The sequence below is a fragment of the Hippichthys cyanospilos genome, chromosome 10 (assembly GCF_059441005.1).
Source record: "Hippichthys cyanospilos isolate Australia breed blue-spotted pipefish chromosome 10, RoL_Hcya_1.0, whole genome shotgun sequence".
In the NCBI taxonomy this organism is placed as follows: domain Eukaryota; kingdom Metazoa; phylum Chordata; class Actinopteri; order Syngnathiformes; family Syngnathidae; genus Hippichthys; species Hippichthys cyanospilos.
Window position 1 is genome coordinate 9,249,843 of NC_142378.1, and position 23,806 is coordinate 9,273,648.

The 23,806-nt window shown below is 37.2% G+C and overlaps 1 protein-coding gene across 20 annotated transcripts in view; it reads right to left on the reverse strand.

The window, feature by feature from the left end:
* Positions 1 to 23,806, reverse strand: part of adgrl2a (adhesion G protein-coupled receptor L2a) — a 119,173-nt gene that overhangs the window by 56,263 nt on the left and 39,104 nt on the right. For all 20 annotated transcript variants that reach the window (XM_088425272.1, XM_088425269.1, XM_088425253.1 and 17 more), the window contains exons 3-4: positions 15,818 to 16,031; positions 5,205 to 5,314 (exon numbers count right to left, since the gene is read on the reverse strand). In XM_088425272.1, the coding sequence (XP_088281398.1) occupies positions 5,205 to 5,314; positions 15,818 to 16,031 (324 nt within the window). The remainder of the gene's footprint in view (positions 1 to 5,204; positions 5,315 to 15,817; positions 16,032 to 23,806) is intronic.

The window sequence follows — 23,806 nt, forward strand, 5'->3', positions numbered from 1 at the left end:
GGGGGGAAAAAGAGATTAATATGTATTAACTTCCATTTATATGATTACACATAGAGACACAGCTGACACATGGTTAATGATGGGTCGACCTAATTAGGAAAAAACAAAAGTTTGAAAATTGCCCTGATCCTGTTGAAGGTAAAGAGGTGCATAAAGTACTATACATAAATGAATAAGAACAAACAAAGTAGAACATCCAGTCTTGTTTTATGACAAGATGTGGACCAAGTTTTACAATTACTTAAAAATACAGTGTTGGGTGGATTATTGTGCAGTTTTTCATAACCATTGCTTGAGAAAAGTTAAGCAATGTAGGGTTAACCTAGGGTTAACAATTAAAAAGAAAATCACACTTTTTATCTTTTTGTTAGAACTGTTATGACTTCACATGACAGATATAATTAACTTGAACAAAAAAAATCAGCCATCTGTGGCCAAAACGCGTGCTTCTAATGGGATGTTCAAGAAACCGCGGCACCCGAGGAAAATCAAAAGGGAAGTCATGACTTCCAGTCGCAAGCGTTGCTCACCAAAAAATATAATAAATTAAATAATCTAAACGGATCATATTTTCTGTTATAATAACGTTGAATAAGATGCTGTTCTGGGATGAGAAACTGCCAAGTCATAACAATTATGAAAAAACATTTGAATTAATTTGAACTTCCCCCTAAATATGACTGTAGATGTTGAGAAAAAGAAAACGAATAATCTCCACCCATCACTGTTAAGTTTTGCTGAAAAAAATACATGTGCCATTAATCAACATAAATATGGACTGACAGCTCCATCTTTAAGATAATTGTAAACTGTGTCATTTTAGTGGTGAAAACATGAATTCAAGTACGAAAAAAAGGCTCAGTAAGGCAGCAGATCATTAGTGTAAAATGATGGACCCGATCATTATTTCTATTTCCTGGAAAATATCTTTTCAACATTTGTGTGTTTCCTCAGAGAAGATACAGTATGTACAGTATGTAGCATTAAAAATTAATTCTTCAAATGTTCAATGCATTTTGAATAGATGATCATATATTTTTTTCATTTTGTGTTGAGTCTAATAATTACGACTGCACTCCAAGGCTATTGCAATACTAGGAAGCAAATATCAAGCAGGATATTGAAATAGCTAGTGAAGTATTCATTTATATGTCGGATTCATAAAAAAAAAAAAAGACATTCAGTTAAAAGCCTAGGTCAGACTGCAATAAATTATTTTTGATCATTTTTAATTGAGGTTTCAGTTACATCATCTCAGGTGGACATTTATGTTTTGTTTATCAACGATGCAGATCAAGAAAGTAAGGCTCAATTAGTCCAGGGGTGACAAAAATACAGTCCGTGAGGGGTCCAATCTGGTTACAGATTGAATTTGAATATTTTTAATATATTTGACTGCAGTGGAATGTCACATCTTTGCTCATACAGTCTGACATAGACTTTAAAAAATCGACAGTCTCTACTGAAAAGCCAAAATATGAATCTGTAGGGACTGAAATGACTTAGCCCTCATATTTTGACAAAGAGACAGAGTTAACCAATTCAAAACAGAACAAATTTTTTCAGAGGAAAAGAAGGCGGTTCATAACAGAGAACATGTATAGTGGGAGATGCAAAGCAAGCAAAAGCAAACAATTAAGGTGTAAGAAGGCTCTTCAGCCACATCGACGTAGATTAGTAGAAAAGCGAAAAATCTGAAAAGCAAAGTAGATATATGACAGGAGATCTGACTAGATTAGTCTGAAATATAGTGAAGAAATGACAAATCAGTGTGATCAGAAATCAGCAGATGGAAAGCAGGAATCTGGTAGCCATGGAGATTTCCTGTGGATTGCACAGGGGAAGGGAAAACAGTCGGTTAGTTTTACTGAAGCAACAAACACGAGGCAGTCCCCTCCCACATCGAGCCCTCAATCCTAATCTGTTTGTACTAGCCACTGAAATAGCAAGAGTTATTGTTCCATATAGCAACTTGGAAATCACATCGTAAAAATAACTTTACAAGGTATACAATGTAACTTTACAATATTATGGAAATAGAAAAATTATGAAGTATCACTTGACCACAAAAAAACATCAAAAACATTTCATTCATATCATTTGGCTTATAAATCTCATTAGATCTTTGGCAAGTGACACAAGTGTTATTAGCAATGAGCGTCACAAATGTCTGCACTTGTGCTACTCTTGTCATTTCCAAATTGCATGAGTGGTTCATTTTATTAAAGATTTATCTATGCTTTTATGTTGTCTGACTAAAGCAAGTATTGGAGCCAAATGAGAAAGTGACTCAGTGCCAGGTGAAGTAAAAATGTACGGAAGCAAATGCTTCCTTGGCTGGAAGATAATGTCGCTAATGAGGGCACGTCATGACAAAAATCAAACCATAAAGGCAAAGTGGTGAAATGATGGAACCCTGCACATAAGCAAAAAAAAAAAAATCCTCAAATTACTTGTGTGATCATGCAAATTTTCATTTCACAAGACTCAATGTTTCAGTTGGCCACAAAACCAAAAACGACCGTTTACAACGTTTCATTGGAGAAAGCTTTTGAGGGACTGTTGGTTCGACAGTAGAAATGAGGACACTGTCTGCAGGCCCGTCGTTGATCAGCTTAATGGGGATTTAATATGTTGTCTTGTAAATCAACTTCTCAAGTCTTGTATCCCAGCAAATCCAGGGAGTCCTAAGCCCCTGAGCTCCTGTAATGTTTTAATCACAAATCTCAATATTTGGCATGTGATCTGCCTTGTCTGCAAACAGCAGAAAACTGCATGCTACTAGATCCCTCTCGACTGCATACCAGCACTTCTCAATTTTAGCCTTTAACCCTAATGCAGTATTTTGAGCATTTTGGGTCATTTTCTTCCACATACTTCTCGCAGTATTTTACAGAAGGAATGGCACAATGCTGGTGTGCTAACTAAGTAGTGGTGCCATGTTGAACTTTGGCATATTTTCACCATCTGGGTGAAGTTTCAGCTCCCCAGTGTCTTCTTTCAATGATTTCTCTTTGATGCGAAATTCCTCTGATGTAAAGATCAAGATTGGAAAAAATGATCACGCAAGACTTAAGCACTTTTTAGGACGAACTAGGACTTCACGGATACCCCCATTATACCTTCGTGTTACATGTCTCACTTGCACTTGTTGATACTCCAAAAAACTAAAAATAGAAAATATGTGAGTTAATTCATTGTCAGTGTAGGATCTGGTAAAAGTTTCAAATACAAGTGTTGACACCCCTCGGTGCAGACAATAAATTAGGTGCATTCAAAAATTCAAATTTCTATTTAGTTCTTTGTTTTTACTTCATTAACCTTTATCTTTTAAAAAACATACTTGATAGTTAATTCACTTAATGGTCTGCTGTAACACACTGCCTTTTTTTTCATCACTTGTCTAAAATATAAATGTGGCAAACAATACTTGTAATATATTAAGAGAAGTTGCTAAAATAATGAATTAAAATGTGGACGTACTGGGTACATCATCTTTTTCATTAGAATTATTTTAATTACATGTCATCGATCATGATTCTCAACATTTTTTGGGGATTTAAAAAAAAGCATTAAAGGCTGCACATGGGTATGTGTGCACACATCACTTGGGAAACGGAGGATCGGTTTGAGGAGAGAAACAAAACGATTCACATTATACAAATACACGAGCTGGGCTTGAGTGGGAAAAGCTGGGCTTGTTGGGACAAGTTGGGGTGGTCAGACTGGGAGTAGACTAAAGACTTACCAGGACAGTTGCGATAGGACACATTCTGTGTTCTTGCTCCTATTCTGGTGGGGCATGGACCTTTGAGAGGCAAAAACATGGTGCTACAGACATGCACAGACTGAAACGGCTGAGAATGAAATGGTTCCCTTTTTGTTGTTTGAACTTTGCAACTTAATATAGTGCTTGGTTCAAGGGGTTTATTTCCCCACTTTGGAGCAGTCTTAACTGCATCCTTGAAGCAAGAAAGCACTTTAAGTGGGCGGAAGAGAGCGCGCCTTAAGGCAAATCCCTCAGTTTCAGCCTAAGGTGGCACAGTAAGACACATGATCAATACGCGATAATGAGGCAAGCTGTCGATGTTTAGGTGAAACGCAAGATTTTAACAGCTCAAGCCGAATGCTCAATATTGCTTACAATTTTTAACAATTAGCCGTTCAAGCCCCGGAGAGGGTGACCTTTAAGTTGTCAAGGCGTAGCCCACCTAATGATGTTGTTCACTGGTGCAATTTGAATCCACACTAATGGGCATCTTAGACAGGCACACTAATAAAAATTAACATCGCTAACCTTGTAGGATATGGAGTTATTTACAATGTTGCATGCATTTCGGTTGTCATTTTAAACAAAGCGTAATAATGGGGGGAATAAAGAGTCACCAAGTATCATCTTCCCACCATTTCCCCACAAATTATTCCAGTTCCACCTGATTAGCTTGTCTGGCAATTCATGTAAATCTCGGTCGTCAGTCAGGTTGAAAAGGTTACTTGGGGGAATATTCGTCACAAACTGCAAATGAACATGGCGGCTCAAAGGACAAAAGGGGATTTTTAATGCAAAGGGCAATCTGAATTTTGTTTGGGATCGGAATGGCAATGAATATTTTACAAGTTAGGGAGAAGACAAAATGCTGACAATATCTCTTTGTCGGAAAGATTATGTTGCCGACTTATGAGTGCAGCCGTTCTGTTCTCTTACATAATGAAACATCTGTTAGCATGCCTCCACACCTGTTTTATTGACATATATTAAGCCATCAAGGTGAGCTGCGCGTTTGCCTGACAGACTTCTTCGTGCTAGAGTAATGAAACACTCGCTTGCCATTATGGAGAGTCGGCATGACTTCTTCCACCTTACCCTCTGTTCTGCTAACTCATAACCCGGCTCGTCGGACTGCTGAAAACACGGTGAGCACATCAATAATACAGGCAAGTACAGAGGAGACCCAAAATGTCTTACAGGTCATATATCATGAAAAGTTCATGGCATGACACGGATGGAAGAAGAGACTGAGGGAAAGGGCGCTGAAAGGTGTTGCAGACAGAGAGAGCCGACTATGCGAACAAGGTTGGAGCAGGGAATGCTACGATGATGATATGTCACGATGCCCAGAAAGAAACTGAGAACATGAGCGCTGTGGTGATGGCGGGTGACTTTTCAATTCATGAAATTGGGGTGAGAGCAGGGTTGTACTTACTATAGGGCACACATTCATACTGGACCTCCAGATACTTGTAAGTCCCCGGGCAGGGGTCTGGGAAGACATCTGAACCCGTGATCACAATACACTGAGTCCGATTGTTGCATCTGCGGAAAAAACAAACGGGTATTAAAATATCAATAGATCACAGGTTTGACATCAAACCAGAAACTAATACTGTATATCTTTGACTTTTCTGTATATGTTTTTTTATTATATATTTTTTGTAAAGTAACTGAAAGGGCTACTTGAGAAAAAATACTGGACACAGGCTGGGAATATAGAAGTCATTGAAGTCGAGTAAGATGGCAAAAAAAAAAAAAAAAACCTTAACTAAAAATCCACTTAAAAATTTCCAAAAATTTTAGCATTAAAATTTTTGGAAATTTGAAAGCTAAATTAAAATTTGGGGAAATTTGAATGCTAAAACCGTACATTATGGTTGACCCATTGTTTTATATGCGAACATTTCTTGCGGTGTTGCAATGGCTTAAGGGAGAAAGACTCAAGAGAAAAAAACAGGCTATCAAGTTTCCAACTGATCATTTCCAACTGAATAAAAGAGTGATTATAAAAATGTTCACTTATTGCAATGTGACAAAAGCAGTTCTTCGGGAACATAAAAAGACTAGGCAAATATAATTAATATACAACTCAAGTGTTTGTCTTGGTGCATCACGTAGTGGTCAAATGAATGGCTATTTTTGTGGTAAATAAACAATTGCTGATCTAATAGTTAGCATGATTTAATTAAGGACAATATTAGCACATGGACTTTCCCAAAATAAAGAACTTCCAAAATGTACCAGTGTTGAATTATGCAGGAAAATAACCAGTCATGAGAAACCATCTTTTGTGGATCAGTTTTAGGTGTTTGGATTTTAATCAGTAGGGGGCAGTCGAGCAAGAAACTGCTTAGTTCTGTTCATCAAGAAGAAGACAAAGAAGAAGTACACGTTTTTTACCTCATTGTAGCTAACCCGGCAGATCCACTCTTAGGTTTAGTCATGAAATATGGTTGAAGCATCATCTTTGATTTACTTTAATGACAGTAATGGGAAACAGCGAAAGAGAAATATTCCCCCAAAATGTAAGTGGACTGAATTACGAATCATTTTTATATCTGTTTTAAATGTATTTTCATTTGTTGACTGAAGTGGTGAACAAGAGGTAATGATCTGCAATGAACATCTCAAACCAGAAAGAGCAACAGACAGAGGGAGAAACCCTTTTATTGAGACATCTGGGAAACATACAAAACAACAACTCTTATGTATAAACTATACATTCGGTCAATACCATATTGACTGAGAATGTGCCATCGTGTGGAGCAAACACTACACTCACAGTAAGACTGAGTGTAATTTTTGTGTATTTTCATGTCAGGTATATATGATGTATTTCCACATTTTTTGCGGAGGGTGAAATAGAGATAATTGCATCAATAGCCTAAGCAAATCACCTTTGCTATCAAGGGGATGCAAAATTCTATTGACAAGGTGAACATTCGAGATCAATACTGGTGTTCTGCTGATTTAGCAGATAGATAACAATTGTGTCTTTTCCTGCACATCAATGAAAAGTCCATTATGGCTTGTGTTGTATTCTGTTTTTCTGAGCTGCTCTGGTCATCATCGCTCTGTGACCCAATGTTATCCATATAATATTAGGGAATATATTGGAACACAGGTGAGTTGGTTACAGTGAAAACACTGGAGGAAAAGGAGTTTTTTGGTTTCACGTTGCATTTTATCAACCCTAAGGATGCAAGTCTGCCTATTGACGCATGAAGCATTGTATACTAATGACAAGAAATGAAATTATGGGCCATTTTCTTCCTCTTTTATTTTAGTGCATTTTAACTGCAAGAAGAAATTCAAATGTGCATATTGTTATTTTGCAGGTGATTTATGAGAGCCGAAGATACAGCATATTATTACATTATTTATTAAGGCTATGCTTGTATATGTATGCACCTTCACTTCATTATTTTGATCCTAGATTCAAGCCCTTATTTTATTTTTTTTTCCAAAGAAAATGAACAAACATGTTCCATTAATTCATATTATATATATATATATATATATATATATATATATATATATATATATATATATATATATATATATATATATATATATATATATATATATATATATATATAGCAAGTGCTATATGTACACACACACACACACACACACATTATATGGTCACTTTGACGACTGCCAGCTTTCTTCATGCATAAGCATATCACACAGGAGCCCTGTGAATCATGGTATTTATCTAGCACATTCCAAAGGGAGCGGTAAAATGAATATCTACTTTACATTAGGCTTATGGAACAGAATGATACCAAAAATAAAAATGTGACACTAATGAGCCTTGCCGAAGTTCCAGATGCATATGGGTTAAACAAGAGGATATCAGGAGGTTGGGCGGGGATGGACAAGATGGGACACTTTCCGTTTCTTGTGAAACAATGTTGACGTAAGCGTTGATAGCTTTCTGATGTATTGGCCTCATTTTGGAGCTGTGGAGCCAAGCGTCCTGATCTATGGGAGTGAGGGACCGCACTTGTCTCATCTGTGAAATCTTGGGCTTCTCTTGAGACCAATTGAATAAAGCTTAATGACTTCTTCTATGCATAGTCCTAGGCCTAGATCATGCATGTAATTGAAATTGTTAGCATAAAAAGTTCAGTATTTCAGCCTGCCAGGGCACAGGTCTCAAAGTGCATTCTAATTAAATACATGTACAATATGGTGATCATTTCTGTGACTCTCTTTTGATCGTTTGAGGCTATATACTAATTAATGATGTGAATACGTAATGAATAGATGGAAAGGCAGTGTTGCTCATTTTTAATTCTTTGTTTTCAACTTTTCATGAGACAAAGACTGCAGTTGTGTACAAAGGGTAAATATAAAAAATGGGTGTGGTTGGTCTTTTTTTCCCTTTGTCAATTTTATCAGTGAATGTACCAGATTTTTGCGACTATAAGCTGTACCGTTATATAAGTCGCTGGGCTTAAGGGCTCAAATCCTGAGGAAAAAGTTGCGGTTTTTAGTCCGAAAAATATGGTAGTTTCATTTGTAGTATAGTTTAGGCTGTGTTTACAACAGGTTCTCTGCTACTACAGCTTTTTCAGGTTATCGTGGACAAAACAGGATAGCCATAATGTAAGATAGGATACACTGAATTTTCACCCACCAACAATTTCTGGTCTGTGGCCAAAAGACTGAAAAGGGTTGTGAAGATGCAGAAACCGCCGCCAGCAAGCATCTGTCTGAATTTCATACAGCAATTTGATGCGTCGAGAAAAGATACTGTAGCTCTGCCCAGCTCCCACTTCTTCCTTAGAGTACATGAGAGCCAGAAAAAGGCTGAGCCATGTCAACTTCAAAATAAACTCGTGGACAGCAAGAAAATAGATATAGAAGACTTTTATTTTGAAGTTAGCCTTCATAGCTGTGATAATGGCGTGGCTAGCCTGAGTCCGTGCAACTCCATTTTTATTGCATCGCAGAGCTACGAATATAAAAAAACATATTAAATTGCTCACTAAGGACGCTAAAAAAATGCAAATCAATTATATTCTCACTTTATGCTACGGCAAAAGTCTCCAACATCTTCGCTAGCCACTAACTATGTAAGTGGTGCACATGAAGCAATCAAATGCCATTGTCCATTTCAAACTCAGTCAGAAAAAAAAAAAAAAAAAACGTCTGTCAATGCCTTCAACTGCAAAAATTTAAACAAAGTGGGCTCCCCTTAAAATAAGTGTTTAAATAGTAAACAAGGATTAATTTACAGACCTGTGTAAGACGCTGCATGTGATGTTACAGTCCATTCCCAAAGTATATACGGGAAGGAAGTATTCTTTTTTTTTCTTCAGTGTTTCGGTTTTCAGGCAAGTGTCTCTGTTTCAGAGCAACCCTTGATATAAGCTTTTTTTTTTTCTTTTTTTTTTAATGGCCTGAGTCTGTCATCATACTGTTTGGGGTGTAGAAGGCTACTGAAGCTGTCTGAGATGTAGTTAAAATGTAGTCTAGCTACAAGCTTTGTAAATCCCAGAAAATGTTTTACTTTATCCTGTGAGCACTGCTGAGCTGACCATCACTGTGATGAGACAGCAACAAGATGTAACTGAGAGCACTGATACTGCATATCTACATGTGGTGTAACCTTTTCAACTGCCACCATAAAGCCTGACAGGAGAATAATTTCAATGAAGCTGTGCAATTGCCTAAATTAACTGTAAAGCGAGGGAGGATGGCATGTGTGTGCGTGTGTGTGCTTTCATTCAGAGAGGGGGGGTATTATACTTTCAATTATGTTGACAGTGGCCTTTCGTACAAGTATTGCCAAAATGTAATTTATTTGCATATTCACTGTGGAAAGTTTAAAATAGCATGACATGGGTCCTTTAAAATGTGTTTGAAATGTGTAACCTTCAGCATATCATTTCTGATATTTCATCACATTTGCCATTTTACTGTACATTGCTCTGAATTTGCATGTTTTTCTATAATTGTTGCACTATCACTTGCATGCAACATTATACCGAATCAATGTTGTTTTTTGTGTCTAGCTTTTTTTTTTTTTGAACTGTAGGGCCTTCCTTTTATGCAACATTGTAGCAAATAAGTGTTATTTCTATTTATTTATTGATTGATTTATTTGGGGAGGGGGGCAAACCCCTAAAATGTTGTAATGTATAGGCACCAGCATATCACTGGACTTGTTTTTATAAAGGGAGAATATAGAAATGAAATGAGCCCAGTAGTCTTAAATGCACATCCTTTAAGTGTATCTGTTCTAAAGAAATGCAGCCTGAATGACACTCATAAGACAATTCAATGCAGTTCATGTGACTCATCTGCTACTTCTCCAGTGAGGCAGCTATTTAGGATATGGATAAGACGCACCTTAATCGGTGAATCTGAGATGAGTTTCTTTCCCCCTGCTCAATTTTCCATCTCTCAAAAGTCTATAATATTCTAAAAGGCCATTTGGAAGTCACGGAGCAAGCAGCGATAAATAAAAAACGTTGCAGTGCAGCAATATGAGAGAGGGGTTTAAGTGAGGGTATTGTAATCCAGAAAATGGCACAGTCTACTTCCTGGTGCTCCCAGTTTGAATTTCAATCAAATTAGCATCTCTTCAACTCAAAGTGACCTGTCTTGCTTTGTTTCAGCTCAAATGCTGATGAGGTTTAAAGCATAATTATCAAAGCAGAGACCTCTCTCAAGAGGCTGGACTGTTGATTGTAGGCAGGCCATTGAAAAATAAAATATGTTGTTGGATCAAGGAACGGCAGCATAAAAAAATAGTCAGGATGTAAAATAAACACTTGCATGCCTTGCAGCCTTCACCACCAGTATGTGGTGAGACTAATTTCTCATAGTGTCGACCAATACTGTTGCAGCAAATAGCCTATTGAAATTTAGTCATTAGCATCCAGCTACTATTTCTATACACTTGACTTGATATTCTGGTATGACATTCCAGAAACATGTAACTGTTGTCATGTGCGTGTCTGGCCATTTTTTCAGTTGTTCCAGACTGAAAATGACACCAGTTACCCGGGGCTCAGATAACTACCACCTGTTTTTTGAGTTTGGTCACATGACATTGACAAGCTGGGCCATAACTGGTTGTCACCTGAGCCCTGAGCAACTGTGATGTCATTTTCAATGGAAAGCAAGTGACAAAATGGCCTCCTCTTGATGGATTAAAAAAAAAGAAAAAAAAAAGAGGGGGATATTGCTGCCTACTTTATTTTCTACAATAACCAGAATATGAATACAATAGTGGGGCTTCAGTGCCTTCCCCAATAAATGAAAGCCCACTGAAGTCACACAGCGTGAATATTCTTCTGGCTATTTTCTTATCATAGCATCTTTTGTGATTGCGTCCTCCTTTTAAATAGCTGTTGCCGAAGCCAAAGAAAAAGCAAAACAAACCATGTTAAACCAATCATCTGTCCAACTGATGAGTGAATATTTGTGTCAACCAAGGTAGCGTCTTCAGCTTAAAAGGATTGCTTTTAAGCTGTTCTTTAAGACAGTCTGTAACAGTCCAAATTCCTGTAATTGTTTTTCGTTTCGCAAGAAAATGTTACTTAATAGTACTTCATGCAACAAGAAAAAAGAACAAGAACAATTGTGACCTTGAATAACCTTGACAGTTTTTCTTCTATACTGAATATCGTGAGGATTACTGACAAGTACAATTTATATGTGTGTAAGTCATTTTTCTTGTTCTTTGTGTAAGTGTAGCTCATAGTCTCATGCACTCAATAGAAATCAAGGTAATTACAAATGATTAATGGTGTTTAAACATTGGCCACAGCCTAAACACTTTTACCTGTGGATTAGAGTCCGAAATTAAATTCCACCAAATTGATATTCTTATTAATATTGAGCACAAACCCCCTTTTTTTTTTTTTAATTGGCATTAAATGTTTACCCACGAAGAATTACTGATGAAAGAGCAGGAGCAGTTTCAAGGGCCATGTACTTGAGCACACACCTCTGCAACAGCCCTGAAGCTGCATGTGGATCTTTATGAAATGTTTATCTGCTGTGCTTTAAATAAAACTCTCACCGTGCATACGCCAGAGACGAACAAGGCGCTGTGCTGTCAAGCGGCAACAACGGAGCTCCTCCGAGAGCCGTGCAAAAACCACTGTCACTGATATAAATAGTGTTAGCATGATCACGTTGGTGATAAAACGGCCTTAACATGATTGACACGGGTAACATGAAAATGCTAATGATTACACTTTAAATTTGTTGTGTGTCTGTGTGTGTTTTTATGTTTTTGATTTTAAAGTGAAATTTTTACATAAAAGAAATCTATGAATGTAATTAAAAAGGAAAAGTTTCATTGTTGAATGTTCCTTTTTGTGATCATTATTAACGATTTCATTTGATCCCAGGCCATGTTGGTCTTAGACACATTAGTGGGTTTCACCTCATCTATTAGAGCGCTATCAACATTGATCAGTTATGTGAATGATTCACTCCTTGCAAAAACCATGACCTGCTGGCAGGGCGCGACTGGGCCGTGTTACACTGCGGTGATCAATGTCCTTGCTGCTGAATACTTGCAGTCAAGCTCATTAGTCAAAAACAAATCAATCAATAGGAGCCACTTATTAGTATTATATTTCGTCGGATGTTTTAATGTCAGGAGGGTGTCAACCAAAAAAATACCAGAAGGGAGATGATTTCATGAAAATAGTTTGAAAGCTCGTTACAGGAAAGTAACTGTGTGGCGCTGAAAATATCTTCTTATTTCTTATGGGAACTTTCACTGCTCTAATTGTGTTCCTCATCATCTGATTAGAGGAGATTAGATTTTTCCATTTGTGAAGCGGGACTGTTGAAAGAGTTTGAGGCAGAGATCTTCAAAAGGAACGGCTGGTACAGAATAGCATCTTGTTTTTAAGCTGAGCTCCACTGATCAGGTTTGGTTGGCTTTCAAACAAACTCGATTGCGCTGTCGGGGTGGTTGGTTTGGTTAAGTGCAAACGCGATCATGTGAACCCAGGTGGGTAGCATGCACGTGAACACTGGTATGGTTCAGTTCACTTTATCGCAAGGTAATGTGACATAAAACATGCCATTCAAAACACACCATTATGCAATGCTTTTTGAATGTTGTGTGTGTGTGTGTGTGTATATATATATATATATATATATATATATATATATATATATATATATATATATATATATATATATATATATATATATATATATATATATATATATATATATATATGAATAAAGGAAAACAAGCTGCCTCACAAGAAAAGGAAAAACAACTGAACAATTACTTGGAACACTGCTGCTGTATTCACTACTCACGACGACTCACGATGAGGGACATCAGAAACACACTTGTGTTTACACGCAACAAATATATAATTTACGGATATGAATACAACATAATATGAAGGGTTTAGGATTATTAGATAAATTCTGGTTTGCTGTAGTATTTACACTTTTGCTTAAGTGTTGGCATGTGTTATACATGGTAACAAAGAAAATACCAGAATTTGGCCCCAAATTTAAAGGTGAGTCTTCGACGCAGGTGCGCCTTATCATTCGGTCCGTCACAGTTCAGGGATGCCAAAGCACCAACACTAAGTTTAGTAATGATCAATGTACATTTTGCAAACTGTCAAAGCACATTCAGCAATTTTCAAATACATCAATATTTCAAAACTCGAGCCAAATGAAAGAAATAAGTCGCCGTCCATGAGAAATGAGTCTTATCTGACCAGAATTACTGGTACATCATTAAAACACCTGGCTCTTGCATTTTCTTGTTGTCGTTGGCCAGTGTAATAATGATAATAATAACATAAGCCGATATAATACTCAAAGTAAGGCCCTTTTTTGCATATATTCTTATCACCATATTAATTATTTGAAATGGTACCCTCTTGGAGCTTCTGCAAGGGATGTGTCCAGATTATCAGCCACCTGAGTCCACTAATTGCTTGCAGGTGAATGTTCTAATTGAGCCACAGAAGTCCTAAGGCTATTTTCATTAAATCACTGTGCTCAAGAATGCAATATGCCGACCAATATGAGCGCCAAAATGATTTATCCAACATGGCCAAGCCTCATTCTAGCGCTGCATTTCGCTCACATAATAGTGTGGAATATGCACACATGAACAAAGATTCCTACATGATTGCTAATTTTCTGTCATACACTTTTTTTTTTTTCTAATGGATGGCAGCTCTTTCTATACTGTGACCTTGTAGCTAGGACTTAATATTCACTCTGTTGCTGATGTCATTAGTCTCATGGTTCATTAAACTTGACATTTTAGGTTATATGTCAATCAACCAATTAAGTTGTGAGCTGTGATCTCACCTTTTTTTTTAATATAAGACTAAGGATTTTGCGGCCACCAACACTGCTTTTTAGAAACCATATATTGGATTGGAAGAATCTGATGAATAATAGTAAGGATTCAGGCCCTTCAGTGATGAAATATCTTGCAAGAGCTTGCACATGCTCAAGTCAAGTCTGAGATGTGATATTGATGGAATTTAGTGTCATTCATTTTTAGGCAATGCATTGGGATTTGGTAAGAATTTCTCTGATGTTCTTTCTGCAGTTTCCAAAGAGAGAATAAACATTGCAATTCCGCAGTGGGACTTAAACACAGAAAATAACTTTAATATTACGAAAGCCTCTAGCAGTCCCAGGAAGTGCATACAACCTGATCGCTTGCCTTTTAAAGATATGGGCCGAAAATATTTCAGCAGCGCTGTTCCACTTTTGTTTCACAGGCAGATCCTACTGGGCAGAATTTGTGCTTTGTTGCACTATTTTCTTGTCCGTGCGAGGTTCATCTTAGCGTAATGCGCAGGGCCATAAGCAGGGAGCATACAGGCTATACCCGTTCAAGACACACAATGTGAGTCAGCTATCTGACTTCATCAAACAGGACTTGACAATAAGTCTCTCGCATACAAGGGCTCTGCTGTTTTATTTCAGTGTTTTGTCGTCTTCATTTCCCAAAGCGGCTCACCAAAGTTGCTGACGTTTTTCTAACATTCTGTATTTTTGCAGTGGCATCCATATGTCATTCTATCCATTGCACTTCGCCTCTTCTGGCATCTAAGTGCGACAACTGTGCTCGTTTAAGAGTGCAAAATTACCGCAATGGCAATGAAACGCAGCAAGAGTTGCATGTGAATGCACGTTAATATCGCAGGCACATTTTGCTCATCCACAGTATGGAGAAAAGGAAGTCAAATGCTCATTCTACAACCTTTTGCAATTAGTTAAGAAAACATCATACTAAATATAATATCATTATGTAATAATAATACTATAATAAGAATATGTTGCTTCAACGTTTGATCGGTTTATCACATAAATTGCCATGACATATGTGTGACTGATATATAAAGAAAAAAAGTGCTACCTGAAATTAAATGAAATGGAGACCAAAAAAATGAAGCTGGTGATATTCCGATATTCAATGGGACTTTGGACCCAATGCTCCAAACCGGTCTATCCCTGTTAAAACGGGATGTCTGGTCACCCTAGCATGGACTAGTAAGAAATTCAACAAAACTTGAATTTGTCATCAAAATAAATTGTAATTGATGATGATGATGTATATGCATTACATAAATCCTGGTAGTATTCCATTTGAAGAAAACTTCAAGGTAACACTCTTTGATGATTGTATTTATCAGTAAACGTTTATTGAACTATCAGTTGTGAGCCCTAATGTATATTACTAATCATTATTAGATGTCACTTTAGGCTTTTTCTCAGTATTGTAAACATTTCCTTGCATGTATGTTCTTGCTGATGTCTGTTGTTTTACCCCCCGACCCCTCCTCTCCAGAGCTTCACCGAGTTAGTCTATTTTTGATGGAGTCGATCAATCGGACAGCAACCACGGTAAAGATTTTCTTCCAAAGGCAAGAGAAGCATAGAGATGTAACAAAGAAAAGAAGCCAGAAAGGGCAACTTGACGAAAAAGAAACAGTTGACAGCAATCCAGAGTGTGTTGCTCTGGGCAACCCACGTAAACTGGTACTTCTAAAACAGGTGAACGTTTACCTCTGTGACATGATCTTGTATGCTTCTGGAAGATAGCAGTTGATGTTCTCCATCTGGAAGGGGTCAGCGTCACAGATCTTGTCATCTGTCCGCCCATAGTTGGCGCTTTCGATCGTTATGACATCACTTCCTGGACAGCGCAGATCGATGGGGTAACCCTCACAAGACAGCTCTCTCCGTACTAAGCCAAATGGCAGGGCGGCCCGACTGAACCCTGAGGGAGTGGAAAGAGAGCTTTATCAGTGGGAATCGATGCGGAGCGGGCCGACATTGAGAAACACCATACAGTATGTAATAGAGGATGTGAACAAATGCAGCACCTCTGGACCATTTACGCTTATTTTAATGAGCATGATGGACACCTATACAATTTAATGAGATCAATAATGACAGCTGTATTAAAAAGGATTTAAATAATAATGCTCACTTCTTAGTTTCATAAAGTTCTTAAACATTAGATAGTTGACACGCAAACTAAAGGGGTACTAAAGTTTAGCCATTTTCAGCAGTAAAATTTTGTCTTAACTTAATGTCAACTGAAATAAAAAAAAATCACAGGGCTCAGGCAACAACCAATCACAGCTTTTAACTGTCGAAGGACCAGTCCCGGAAATTGATTGGTCTTTACTCAAGAAATGAGTACTCATCAAATTAATTATAAAGAAAATATGTTTTTTTTTAATGCTGAAATGGCTAGGTAAGTTTAGTACCCCTTTAGAGGGAAAAAAAAAACACACACTTCATGAATGAATCATGCATGGGCTTAATCGCATTCCATAAAAGTCAGCTAATGGCTTTTGTACAAGTTAAAAAAAATGTTCAAGGTTTTTCCAATGGTATGAAGAGCAATATATATCCAAAAAGTGAAAATAACCTGTCAATTTTTTTTTGATCAAATACAGTATAAGACAGAGGAAATAGTTTGTTTTTCCAATGGTATGTGATAGTTATCCTCTGTGTTATTACAACACTGATTATCCCATATAAATAACACCAAAGTAAAATAAACAAATAAATGAACTGTTCATGAATTAAATTGAGTTCACTTTTCAGAAAGGAATATTAAAAGGAGCGATAATGGGGCTTAGCAAAAATCAAAATCAATATCAAAAAATAAATAGCCTAGCTGAAAGTACATAAAGAAACAAACACAACATTTTTGGATACTCATGCCTTACCGTGTCGTCAAGTATTATAGCACCACTGCTATAAAGCTTAACCAAATTGCCAGCTGCTCCTCTGTTCCAAACCACAAGCAGCACTGAATCATAATAACCAATTTTTGAGCATCTGTTCCTTTTTTTTGTCCCTTAAATGCCAGTGTGCTAGCTTTATTCCAGAGCTGCAGGCTCTCTAATGAGGTTTTCGTGGCTGGGTTACATGCACTTGTTTAGCTGTATTTCATTGGCACCTGTACAAATGAGTCCAATCCATACTTGCATTTGCTTGTGTTTACAAAGCACTTTTTGCAGCAGCGGTTGCCTTAACTACTGACTTCAGGCCTACTAAAACTGCTTGGAATAGCTCAGTTTATTTTACCCTATTGGCAACTTCATCAATTAAGTGCAAATACAATTATCTTTGTCTGATTAAATGCTATGCTACAATGGGAAGGGATTAAGCTGCTGAATTGTGGCCCACACCCCGAAAATGCAACCATGGTATTTTGTAAAGGAAGATAAATGTCACTTTATATAGCCTGATCCTTCATTTGTGCACCAATCAGGTGAAAGCTCTTCTTCTAAAGGTGCTTAGTGTAGCGTAGAGCTCAGAGTAAACAAAGGATATATATGGGGGGGCAGCTGCCACAGCCTAGCTAACCTCTATATAAGACTTCACTTGTTTAGGGGCATCCAATCAAGGAAGGAACTTTTCTTCCACTTCTGACTCTCTCTCTTGTGTAAGGAGAGCCAAACAATAAAACATTGATACATTTTACACATTCAGATTTGTGACCTTTTTCTCACTGGAGTCAATAACAATGCCAAACAGTGCTAAACAATGTACCGGCTTGTGACAAATATCCGTTGTGAGAAAAATGGAAAAAAATGACAGCCAAACTTGGCTTCATGTCAGCGTGGTAAAGCGTAATGCAAAAACAGAGTACAACATCAGCCAATGGCTGTGTTTATGTGCATTTCAAAACACGGACATTGGCAATATTCAGGTTTTTACATGCCATGTAAACAGGGTCCCATTCCCAAGAGGCAGTCATGTAAAAACAAACTCTGTTTGCCTCCTTTGATCCTTTCATTGTAGGAACGACCACTGTGTTACATTGCTGTCTTCCAAGAAGCCAACATTGAATACAGATTCTCTTTTGAGGGTAACCAAAAAAGGTGAAACTCAGAAGGGAACAAAGAGCCACAGTTTTAGCATAAGGAGGAAATTAATTACTTTACTGTAGCAGTGAGTGTCTTAAAAATGTGTTTTATCAACAGCAGATACGGGAAATTATGTCTAATTCAATCATCCCGTTTTACATAGCTCACGGTACGTATGTCAATTGGGGTAACGTAATTAGCAAAATCTTCTTGTTGGACCATATACACATAGATAATCTGGATGTTTCAAAAACTGGAATTTTGACAGAATCTGACCTTAACCTGAAAATTGACTGCATTGTTGTTACATCTTCCAAACTTAAATCATCATGCCTAATCCTAACGGCATCATAGACACTGCTTGACTTTGCAGATTGTATTTTGGGGTTAGGGTTGTATTGGTTGTTATTGGTTGTAGCGCATGCTACTTTCCACCCCAAAGTCAGTTTCTCTGTGGTTATTCAGTGCAAGTGATTAAGGTTCTTTTGCCATGTACAAGAACCTTTGAGTTTGGTCTCTAACTTGGCAGCTAAACCCATCGGCGCTCAGTCTGAAGCGATTGCTGTTAAAATGCTTAAATCACCAGAGGGAGCCTTTGAAAAGTCTGTTTCTGGTTTTATTATTTTAAACTGATGTAGTCATTGTGCTTAAGTGGGAAAGCAGACTGCAGCTATGCGCAGACACATACGAACATTATACGACTCTCACTCATGTATTCCGGGAATGATGATGTATACATTTCTGACCACGCAGATGACAAGTCCTGTAATAATCCTTGATTATTGATTCAAAATCCAGACATTGGATGAAATGGTATGTCCCCAAAACTAACTTAATTCTCAGCTGTCTCAGAGCATTATTGTCCAAAAGCTGTTCGCTATTGATTAGACCCTGGCTGCAGTATTTTTCCAGCCTAGAGTCGGATGACACATGTAGGATAACAAAAAGACAAAGAACACAGCTAGCATGCCACTCAGATGCGTGCAGAACTACTTGGATCAAAATTGGAAGCATTCATCAATAACTTGCATCAGCTTTAACCACAAGATTGATGACATAGCTGCAATGTTTTATGATTGACGTTAAGTAGAGTTGCCCGTACAGTTAATAAAATTTTATGGCAGTTCAAAACCTGGAAAAGGGGATTTATTTTCCATTATTTCAGTTGTGAACAATGTTTGAATTTCCAAACAAACCATCCAAAAGCAAATGGCTGTTTATTATTGGCCATTCTTGTGGTGATACGACTTTGTGGTTAGCGGTTATTTTTTTTCTTTAAATCATTTCGAGATCGAATCATTTGAAAAATAAGTCTCAGGAGATCCTTTTAAATTTACAACAGTACTAAAAAAGTATTTTTCAGTCAATGATCTTTCCAAACTTTCCTGTTCTTGCACTGTCTATGTTGTGAAATGAGGTTTGGGTTTATATGGCTTCAACTCACGTCTGATTTTATATACAGAAAAAAATGAAAATAGCAAAGTACCATCAGGCTTATAACTAGCATATTCATGAATCGCAATTACAAAAGGATAATTTGATCACTGTGTGTGATCACACTAAATCCAAACTATAATCCAACACTCACTGTGTCATTTAATGAAATAATTTCATTATGCAAATGAGCCATACAAGTAACATTTATTTTGCATTTGGAATCATACATAATCATAATCGTTCTAGTTAATTATATGAAAATTATTCGCTGTCCATAAGTTGATGTCATCCTGTCAGCCACAAGCCATACTGAACTGAAAGTTTCATTATGAATTTATTGTGACTATTTGGAAAGATCTTTTGACCAAACTATGTGAAAAAAATATCATTAGGTCATGTTTTCATTTTCTGCTCCTCTTCTTCAAAAGTAGTTATTAGTTAACACAGTATACCTTCCCTTAACATATTAAACAATATGATTTAAGACTAATACAGTAGCAGCAATCAGATATTCTAACAAATAAAAAAAAGGGTGAAATCAATCAAAACTAACTGCATGCATTCGTTAAACTGCAAAAATCTAATGCATATTCAGTAGCATATTAGGTAGAAACACAGGGCTGTGACTATGGCAACATGGTGCAGCAGAGCGATAACCGACCAGATCCTTATCGTAGACTGGTCGACATGCTTCCTAATCAGGCATTTTGGTCAATCCATCCATCCCAGCACTTGAAAAGCATTTGAGCCTCTATCTGTCAGTCACAGACAGGTGATAAATAATGGGAAGACAAAACACTACATTTAGACATTGGACAGTCACAGCAGCTACAATATGCTTTGAAACAATGATAAACCTAAAGATCATGTGTTGGTTAAAAATATGATTAAGCAAAAAAACAACCTCTTTCTCCAAAACCTTGTGTGGGAACGTATCCTATTTTCTCCAAAAACACGCATGAGTCAAGCGTCTATAAAGATGTACAAATTAAGATTATTCCTCCTTGGTGGTGAGGACTGCTTTCTTTTGAGTGCCATTCAAGTTTACAATGTGACAACTCAACCTTTAGACATCTGCTTATCGCACATGTTGTTATAACATGCTGGTAATTGACTTCGATTGGCACAAAGGACCTCTATTTCCATGGGTTATAGCACTTTATTACGCCAATGAGGAGCCTCTATTTAAAGCTTCCTAGGTTGGCATTTACTACCGTGTGTAACCTTTGCAATGACATTAGGCCAAGACAGAATGGGCAGCTTAGTAACTGTGAGAATTTCCCATATGTAACACAAACCCGTTATACAGTCTCTTCAGTGCAATAATATAATAATGATTTTTTTTTTCTTTTTTTTGTAGGGGGGCAAATCAATTGGAAAGTGACCATCTGGCATGAGTGTCACTGAAGCGGGGTAATGAGCAAAGTACCTTCGCATTTCCCAGGAATAGAGAGTCATTAGGGTCTTCATCAGCCATGTAGAAACCTTAAACCTTGCACTTGCACAGAAGTCATTATCATTGTGCATATCAAGGACAATCAGCATATACTAAAACCTTGGAAAAATATCCTGGAAAAATAAGCTCCAGAATCTCATGTGAAAATGGATTTAAAAAAAAATAATGATCCGTTGGGCCATTAATTTACATGACAATGATGTTTTGGAGCCTGGAAACATCCATCCATTCATTTTCTATAGCTGCTTGTCCTTACAAGGGTCACTTGCTTACTGGTTGGTGCCTATCCCATCTGGCTTTAGGCAGTAGTACTGGTTGCCGGCCAATCACAGGGCACACAGACGAACAACCATTCACGCACCCAATCACACCTAAGGACAATTTTAGTATGTCCAATTCACCTGCCATGCATGTCTTTGCGGTGTGGGAGGAAGCCGGAGTGCCCAGAGAGAACCCACGCAAGCTCGGGGAGAACATGCAAACAGCCTGGGAAAAAAAAAACATCTGACAAATTGGACCTCAAAGTGCAAGTTTTAGAAAACAATGCAAGAATAGCAAGTTCTTAAAACAGCTCTGTGCAAATAAGCAGAAAACACAGATGTTACTATTCAGGATGGTGAATGCTGTAACTAAAAACAAAAAAGATGGACCAAGGAGAAAAGTCTGTATGTAATGCATCCTTACTGTGTCCAGCAAAGTCCTATTGCTTATACAATATATATTACAAGTAGAGCTGTTAAATGAATGGACATTGAATCGATTATCAAACTAATCAACATTCTTTTAGCTTCCGAGTTGTCATTTAGAGCAATTGATTAACTGAAAATTGTTCTCTTATTTCACCTTCTCAAAAATAAAGAGTCCGCTTTCATTAAGGACTACAATTCCAATGAGTATTTGTTATGTTTAATCAACATACGGCTTTAGCAAACATCTAGTTTTACCATAAAAACCCTGACCAAACCAGCAACTGGATCATTTCCAAAAAGGTTGATGATGAAACATCAATGCCTATCTTTTGATATTAACTGTTCTTTAGCTGTTTGTTTGAATCACTAAACAATACCAAATAACTAAACAACTAAACAGTAATCCAGAAAAAAATGTTGTATGCACTTTTTTGCAAAACAGAATTATCTGATTCATCGATTAATCAACATGACAATCAATAAAATGATCGATGATAAAAATACTTGAGTGACAACCCTATTTTAAAGCCACACATGCTATGAAAAGAGGCATTCACTAAGTAGTTTGCATAACACCCAGCAAAAGTCAAAAAGTTTCTTAACTTTGCTTGCATATCACTTTTAAAGTGCGCCTTAGTTTTCCAACGATTAAAAAAAGTGGCCTTTTTACTTACATCGTATCAACAGACACACCTAAAAAAGTAATGGAAAAAAAAATAGTACTGAGTCTCTTATTCTTACCGACTCGTACCCAGTGAAGGTTTTCTTATTAAAATGACCCTTTGAAACCTGAGTAGCCCGTGCTTCCAGACAAAGTCCAGGGGCTAAGTCTGATCAAAAGGACTATTCAGCCCCTTACCCCTTGCCATCACTGTGACCGAACCACAAAGGTCTTCAGATTATTTTGATGGGAAACCAGATAATTTTTCATTCGAGAGTGTGACGCGGATGCTTCTGATGCTTGTCGTCTACAGTTAGCGTAGAACTTTGATTTCCCTTCTGGTGAGGACTAAACGGCTGCTTTTAAAAGAGCTAGCATCTCTCTTTGGTCCACTATTATCTCGAACTCTGGAAGCCTTCGAGGGTGTGGAATTTGAGGTGAAAGAATAGTCTGGACCACAGCAATAGTGAGCGAACTACAGGAAACACAGCTTGAATCCTCCAAGTTCTGCTACCCTAGGCTTTTCTAAAGGACACCCACCAGGGATAAGAAACCTTAAAGTTAAGGCACTTCCCACAGAGCTGACTCTATAATCCACAGATATCCTTTACAACAACAGAAGTTAGGTACACCCAGGGGTGAAGAAACCAAATATTTCTTATAACCCGCAAAACAGCAGGATATGGCATGGGCCGGTTCCATCATTGTAGAGAAAGACTTGGTGAAACATTCTTAAATTTTCTTTCTGGGCGAGAGCTGCAACTAAAATGTATTATCCTATTCCTCACCTATTGTAATCCCTTATTTTTTTTATTTTTACAATAATTAACTGTTGTTATCCCTGTGTTTTTTTCTTTTTTGTTAATCTTCTAAGACTGAACGTGAATTGAAGGGAGTGAATAACTCAATATTTATCTTCTATACATTTGAATTTTTTGACATCAACAACATTTGCCTATGCTAACTGGTTATCAACCACCATTAGCAAAAGTGTGCAAATGCTAATCACGATTACATTTAAGGTCAACAAACATTAACTATCATTTAGTTCATATATATATAAAGTGTCCATAAAATAACTTACAGACAACACTGCAACAATATTCTGTGACAAAATGGAACTGCCTATAAGCTATTACAAAATAATGATATTTGTTTTCCTTTTAAATCTTTTTCTTGATGAGCAGACTGGGCACGTTTCGTTCTTGACAGCCCTCTCTTGGTTAAAATTTGAACAACCACTGTAGAATGTTTGTCATGATAGCTCGAATTATACTCTTTTGGGGAAATTATTTCCCATATTTTTTTTTTTACCTCAAGTTCCATGAGGTAATATTGTCTTTAATGAAAGCCTGCTAATTACTAACAAATTTACTAAGTTGAAAATGAAACCGTAGTTGTGATATCCCCTGTTTTTTGTTG